The sequence below is a fragment of the Montipora foliosa genome, chromosome 2 (assembly GCF_036669935.1).
Source record: "Montipora foliosa isolate CH-2021 chromosome 2, ASM3666993v2, whole genome shotgun sequence".
Taxonomy (NCBI): domain Eukaryota; kingdom Metazoa; phylum Cnidaria; class Anthozoa; order Scleractinia; family Acroporidae; genus Montipora; species Montipora foliosa.
In genome coordinates, this window is record NC_090870.1 from 12,574,396 (window position 1) to 12,581,896 (window position 7,501).

A 7,501-nucleotide genomic window follows, 5' to 3' on the forward strand; every position below is an offset into this window, starting at 1 on the left:
GCGGTCGTTCGAGACTGCCAAACACGAAGTCAACAATAAATATTCCCACGGTTTAGGAAATTATGTAATCTTTACCTTTAGTTAAATAGAAAAACATCCTGGTGCAATTTGGGTACACTTTGGCATTGCCTAACGGCTACACTAAATAAAAGCAGCACACGAAATCCAGCAAAGTGTATTTTATTGATTGCGTGACGCACCAAGGCGGCTTGTAGCTACAGTAGGAACCACATTCTTAAAATAGTTCGTGTAAAACGACCTTATTCTTGTTGCAGAATCCTAAATCAATATTTTTATTATATATATATAACCGTCAGCAAAGTTGAATTGAATTTTTTTTTTTTCAAATTTGCACAACTCAATTTCTCTGCATATTTCATACAACCCAACTAGACAGAAAAATAAATATGCTCTACTCCGTCTTGTTTGTCACATTTGGCGAAATAACTGGTCTAGACTTGCTAACATCAGAAAGCCATTGCGTGGTCCTATTTGAGCGCCATGGCTGACGTGGAGGAACTAGTTTGCTCTTTTCGCGAAATTCTTGGTAGCCAATGTGGGTTCCATCCAAAGGATAGGTCTCAAACTGTTGACGTTATCCCATTGCTTTATTGCACGCGGCCTATCGACGGGCATAAGTCAGCGCTTGCGTTCACAGGAGTTGAAAATGAAGTGGATCTCATTCTGTCAAGAGCGTCAGTTTTCTCGCCACCGAGAAATATTGAGCAGCTCAACATATGTCCTCGCCATCGGGAGTCGCTTGGTTTGAGTTGGAGACGCCCATCTGCTAGATGTTCTGTTCCAGCAGTTTTGTCCTCGCACAGTGTGAAGGCCAAGGAGCGGCCGAAGGCTGAGAGGGGGCTAAGCAAACTGGCATCCCAGTTTATAATGAAGGAGACAGGCATTTTTATTCCGGTCGGCTCAGGTAAGAAGCAGCAGGAGAGCAATTCTGAGGCGTAGAGCGTAGATTTAAAGGGGGGGGGGGCGGGGTGTTGTTCATGGTGACCACACTGTCTTACATTTTTCCCTCATAATATACCCCGATATTTCTCAGTAACGCATTGTTTGGTATCAAAACCATAGGTATATGCTCCAAATGTCGTACTAAATGCCTTAGACAGAGCGGAAATGTAGTTGCTGCAGACCAAATCGAGGAGGTGGCTCATAAAGTACATACTTTATCATTGGTAGGTTTATATTTATGATTTAGAATCATCCTCTTGAAGGACCAAATGTAAAATAGACTTTCCGACCTAGAGATGGGTGCGCACTTAAAGTATCTAGATAAACACTTATGTCATATAACGCAGTCGGACTAAGTCGATGATAGTCTGCCGCCAAACCAAGAACAACAGCATGTCTGGCAAGGAAATTCAATTCTCGGGAGTCTCTATGTACCTACCCTCCTCCGCAGGCGTCTCGCCTGATTTTTTTTTCAAATGCTCTCGGGCGTCCTTCGAAACGATAACTAGAACGCGTGGGCCTGGGAGCGAGAATGTTGGTGGAGCAAAGGACCTCACTCGCCTTCAGCCCTCTCCCACCCAATGTAACGGCCACGGGTCACCTAACAAATGAGATACCTGCGGAGGAGGCTATTATGTACCGATTTTCGATGTTTTTGTCATAAAAACATCAACATCATTAGACCGTTATTGTAATCATAAACAGGATATCGAAATTGCCGTTTTTCTTGTCACAAACAGGCAAAATTTAAGCACTATTAGCAAACATTATTAATGTTATTTAAGTGGAACAGCTATGTTTAGTTTCAACCACTCTGATCATGTTTGCATTATACTTTAGGAAAGTGAAGGCTCGGATTCTTTGCTGAGCATGATGGAAGTCGGACCTGTTGCCGAAAGTACGCCAGCGCCTACTATAAAGCTCAGCAAAGATACACCCGTCTTTCAGACACCTGAGGGAAGCCTTTACTCCCCATCTGTGCAAACCACCTTGGATGTAACTTGCACGCCTGCTCAACGAGATCGATCGAGAAGTGCCGGGCATGAAAATAAAACCCCTCTCGAGAAGATGAACCAGTTCTTAGAAAGCAAAGATATTAGCCCAGTCCGTTACCCCATTACTGTGCCGTGGACCGAGTCAAGTGCTAGAACAAGGCGACGCCATGTTCGCAAAGCCCGTCAAGCAGTAGGTGCAGTGTTAGAGGAAGTTGCGCCAAACCAGTCTGCGCAATTATGGAAGACCCTTGTCTCCTATAAGTCTCTTGAGCCACAGGAGTCCTCCAGTGACAGCGAAGAAGAGGATGACGAGAATGTAGATCACGTGCTGATGGCAACACTGTCTGATTGTTATATGAACGCGGATACTTGGCAGGTCCGGCGCCAGATACTCTCCATAGTAGCTGATAAACTAGCCTTCAGAACAATGAAAAGCTGGATTCCAGGTTTAACCAGGTACCGATTTAGCACTGCAAGGGAGCATGCACTACGTCATGACAGAGGAGTACCCCCGGCGTCACAAGTACAGACCAAAATGTTTGTCTCGCAGACTCAAGTGGATCATTTCCTGGACTTCATAACGAGCCCGCATATTATACAAGATCTGCCATTTGGAGAGAAGTCCATAAAGCTATCGACACAGGAAATCGTCACAGTCCCCAATGTCATTCGTACTTTAATACCGGAGTCCATTGTCAGACAGTATCTCACATACGCCGAAGAGTCAAACTTCAAGCCGCTGAGCCGCAGGACACTTCTAAACATTCTCTCTAACTGTTCTGCGTCGGTGAGGAAGTCTTTGCAAGGCCTTGACTACATTAGTAGTACTGGAGCTGAAGCCTTTGATGACCTCGGCGATGTTGCGCAACGCCTAGGAGATAGTTTTATGGGGATGTCATGGGCCAAGGAGCAAACCGATCGCCTCAAAACATCCAAACGGTACTTGAAGACTGACTACAAGGTAAGGCTATGCTTGACCAATTAATGTCAATACTGTTAAGCCCCACTCCCTTTCCAATGAGGCAAAAAAAAAAATGCATGTTTGTAAGATGCTATACTATGGACAAAGGTGTGTCTGGGGAGGGGTACTTGGAGCCTTCGAATGAGAGAGGGGTAACAAATGCTACTGCGTATAATAATAGTTTGTTACTGTTTCCCTTATGTAGGTGCACGTGGCGAGGACTTCCAGCGTCCCAGACCATTGCAGACAATTCGCATTAAGTGATCCTCGAGACAAAGACTATCAGTCCGAGTGTGACCACGCTCACCAAGAAACATGTGATCGATGCGAAGAGTTGACAGCTGTTCTACTGGAGATCGACAAAGCGATCCGATTGATGTCTGCCAATAATGTATCAGAGGACACCAGAGAGGAGCTCACGTTTGTAGCCTATCAAGCCAAACAGAATATCGAGGCTTGGAAGGCGCATCTGCTACGAAGCGTTAACCAAGATGACGCACGTCTTGACATCCTTGACGTCCTCGATGAGACCTCTGTCTTTCTCGTACAAGATTGGGCGATGAAATTCTTACCGAGGAAATATCGCGAAAGCCAGAGTGATTGGTTCGCTAAGCGCGGCTTGTCGTGGCATATAACAGTGGCTACTAGGCGCATGGGCCAAGACCAAGATTTCGAGATGATGACATTCGCCCATGTCTTTCAGTCGATTAACCAGGATACACCGGCCGTCCAAGCAATCATGAGTGATGTCATCGGAAAACTAAAGAAAGTAATGCCCAGCCTTATGGTAGCATACTTCAGACAGGATAACGCTGGTTGTTATCGAAGCGGTGGGACCATCGTGGGCACCATTCAAGCTGGGCAGCTTCATGGCGTAACGGTCAAGCGACTGGACTTCTCCGACACCCAAGACGGCAAGGGGGCTTGTGATAGGAAGTCTGCTACTATCAAGGCCCACATCAGAATACATCTTAATGAAGGACATGATGTGGAGACAGCCAGCCAAATGGTGAATGCCATGAAATCATCAGGAGGCGTGTCTGCCCTTTGTGCCTTGTTGTGTGATAGTGTAATACCACCAAATCCTGCAACAAAGATCAAGTTCGACGGAGTTAGCACAGTCACAAATGTTGAATATGGCGACGGATATATTCGAGTGTGGAAAGCTTATGGCATTGGGCCTGGAAAAAAGATTCCGCTTGCCAAGATTAACATACCGGCCAATTTCCCTATCGCACAGCTTTCTTCTCTTTCGGCAGATGAGGAAGTGTCTGACAAGTTTTGTCCTCTGAAGTCAAGAATAACAAAAGATCCACCCGTTCCTCGAAAAGGAGAACAAAGCCTACCTCCTACAAGCAACGAGCTTTTCGCATGCCCCGAGGAAGGGTGCACGACATCGTATCAGAGATTTTCGTCCCTCCAGAGACATTTGGACTGCGGTAAGCACGTCCGCGCATTAGAGAGTGAAACCATGCTTGACAAAGCCGTACGGGGATATGCTGCAAGGCTCGAAAGCCAGTTCACGAGAGTTCCACAGTTTGGAGAAGATGCAACGGTGACGAATGTTTCTACTCGACAGCCACATTTGAAGATGGGGTGGGCTCTGAAATTGGCCCAGACGAGCAGGGCTAGGTTTACGGACAAACAAAAAGAGTATTTAGTGAACAAGTTCTTGGTCGGGGAAACGACAGGACAAAAAGCAAATGCAGTTCAAGTCGCGAGGTCGATGATGACGGCTCGAGATGCATCTGGCAACCGCATGTTCTCCAGTGCGGAATTTCTAACTCCGAAGCAAATAATGAGCTTCTTTTCACGGCTAGCGGCAAAGCGAAACCTCAATATCCATACAGATGCGCGGACGATCCCTGAAGAAGAGGATGATGACGAAGTAGTAGTCATGGAGGAAGCGTTTGGAGAGCTACGAGACCACGAGATGACTAGAATACAGCCAACCCACCCGATCTGGTTCGAGAGCTTCAATCTTTGTCTCCTTAGATCCAATTCTAAGCTCTCCTCATTTGCCATCAGCATACTAAAAGCCATATGTGATCATTTGGGCATTTCCACGGAAGACATCACCGCTAAAAGGAAAAAGCCATACATTTCAAGGCTCGAGGAATTCCTGAAGCAGTGTTCTTGCTGCGAATCACAAGACGTGTGAGGAACTGATTGCTTGTAGCCTGCGTGACAGCCTCCACTAATTTGTTATTATTAGGTAATAATTACAAATAATAACAAATTAGTGGCAGCTGTCACGCAGGCTTATTGCTTGCTGCTTTGGAAATATGATAATAATCAGAAATAAGCTGAAATAGAGGCAGTTAGTGCTTAGTATAGTATAATGACATATGGATTCTGTCAATGAAGTGCATTGAGAAAAGGAGTAGTCCATGAATCGTGACTTGCATCTGTTCAAACTAGTCTTTCGAGCATGGCCCCACTGTCGAGCAGAAAACACGCGAGTGTGCGCAGGTGCTGCATATGGCATTTGCACTTACCAGAAGCTCGCCACATACTAGAAAGTGTATATTTATATGAAACAGATTTCTTCAAAAAGTCATAGCCGATAGTGCGTTGCCGTCCATCTTGCGGCGGCTAAGAGGAAGGCTTGTGGAAGCAGCTGTGGGAAACAGGAATGTTTCTGTACTTGTGAATTATTTGGACGTTAGGAAACTTAAGGCCGGGACACACTCGGCGATAAGTCGCTGTGACACGTCGCGGTTAATTTTGTCGCTGCGATCAGTAGCAGGAATTCAAACTGGTTTGAATTCGTGCGACTGATTGCAGCGACATGGTCCACCATATTGAATTAGAAAACTGGTTCACATCTCCCCTCATACGAGATCACTGCGTATGCACCAAACAGGCGTCGCCTCGCAGGGACTTGTTTTGCAAGTAGAACGCACGCAGGGACTTGAGGGTATAGCTGCGGCTGTCGCTTAGTGTGTCTCGGTCTTAATTGTTGTAGGCGCGTCTTAACCCTGGTTTTCACTAGCGACGCAAGCACAAGCACAAGCATAAGCAGCTTATGCTAGTGAAAACGAACGTCGACATAAGCATCAAAATCAACCACAGCAACCGCCATTTTTTTTCAAAAGTTCAGACGCAGGGAATCTAGAACGAGTGCTTTAATTGGCCAGACGCAGCAAATTTCCTTGTGCTTATGCTGCGTTTCGTTTTCACACGACGCAAGCGAACGCAAGCATAAGCGCAAGCACAAGGTAAAGTAAAATATTTGATCCTTGTGTTTATGCTTGCGTCAACCCCGTTTTCACGGTGAAATATGCGCTCTTATTGCGCTTGTGCTTGCGCTTGCGTCGCTCGTGAAACCAGGCTTCACGCATGCCTTCGTGCGTCACGCAATCAATAAAATACACTTTGCTCGATTTCGTGTGCTGTATTCAACCTCGTTCCCAGGGTCTCTCTTCTCTGCCTCCATTGTCGTTGAGAGAAGACCCTGGTTCACGCTGGTCACGTGTCTCCCAGAATCTGGGAGGTTGGCGAAATGTGTGTTAAGGGATGGGTGGCAATGTAGGCTTTGTTGACATTGCAAAGAAGGGAATCAGCACGCAATTGATTTTGTGGCCAGATAACCATTGACAAAACGTTTGACAGCAGTATTTTATGTACTACACATATGGAACCCGATGTGAAAAGAAAAAATTGTGGTCAAATCGATCAGACGCCACAGTAAATATCCTCACGTTATTCAAGTTTTCATCCGTGTGAAGGTCCGGATCAACGAAGAATGCTAATAGTTCGCGACAATTTTAAAGGAAAGAAGATTTTGTCGTGCAAGAAAGCAAGCGAAACGGTTATCCATGGAAAACAAACATGTTCAGCGATCAGCCGGTGTGTTGTTATTTAAGTTCTCGAGTCACATATCGACCTCAAATCCATCAAATCAAACTGTCTTAGCATGTGCAGGTATTTCATTTTGTTCTTTGATTTTCGTTTTTCTTTCGAAAGTTAAACAACGTGATTGCTAAGGTCGCAATCTTGTACAGCGAGTTGACAGTTTGACTTATGATATTTATATTTCAACAACTTCGTGTAAATTGTCGATGTCGTTAAGATTTTTTTTACCACTGCACCGCGCTTTAATAGCGTGTATATTTTTAGTCGCAGTAAAATAAAAGAGACATTTTTATCAAGCAAACGTAGTGTTTGGTGTATTCTTTTATGTTAGTGTTTGTTCTGAAGAAGCAACTTTGGCTACTAACGAAATTAATTTTTTTAAAGCGAACGTCAATCGCCGCTCGACATGCATTGAAGTCGTCTTGTCGATCACAAAAGCTCTTGCTTTTAGTTTGACCGCTTTTGTGGGAATTCATCTCCTGTGGGAATATAACATCTGCTCTTTTGACCTTTTTATTTTAGAAATGCCTTGTTAAACGAATATTTTTTCGCCCAGGTGCGGTTGCGGGATCAAAATATAACGAAAACACTACCCTAGTGGAAAAATGTTTGTCGACGAGTGCCACGTGACCAGCGTGAACCAGGGTCTTCTCTCAACGACAATGGAGGCAGAGAAGAGAGACCCTGGGAACGAGGTTGTGCTGTATTTATTTATTGTCACCGT

The 7,501-nt window shown here is 45.1% G+C and overlaps 1 protein-coding gene across 1 annotated transcript; it reads left to right on the top strand.

The window, feature by feature from the left end:
• The first annotated feature begins 1,000 nt into the window (after positions 1–1,000).
• Positions 1,001–5,634, top strand: LOC137989579 (uncharacterized). Its single transcript, XM_068835362.1, has 3 exons — positions 1,001–1,187; positions 1,804–2,919; positions 3,125–5,634. The coding sequence occupies exons 2-3, from the start codon at positions 1,834–1,836 to the stop codon at positions 5,078–5,080; spliced, it is 3,042 nt and encodes a 1,013-aa protein (XP_068691463.1). The 5' UTR covers positions 1,001–1,187; positions 1,804–1,833; the 3' UTR covers positions 5,081–5,634.
• Positions 5,635–7,501: the final 1,867 nt, after the last annotated feature.

Excerpts from the sequence above, each read along its gene's own strand:
- LOC137989579 (XM_068835362.1), top strand. The coding sequence starts at position 1,834 with ATGATGGAAGTCGGACCTGTTGCCGAAAGTACGCCAGCGCCTACTATA. Across the intron at positions 2,920-3,124 it reads ACTTGAAGACTGACTACAAG|GTGCACGTGGCGAGGACTTC; the intron begins GTAAGGCTATGC and ends TCCCTTATGTAG.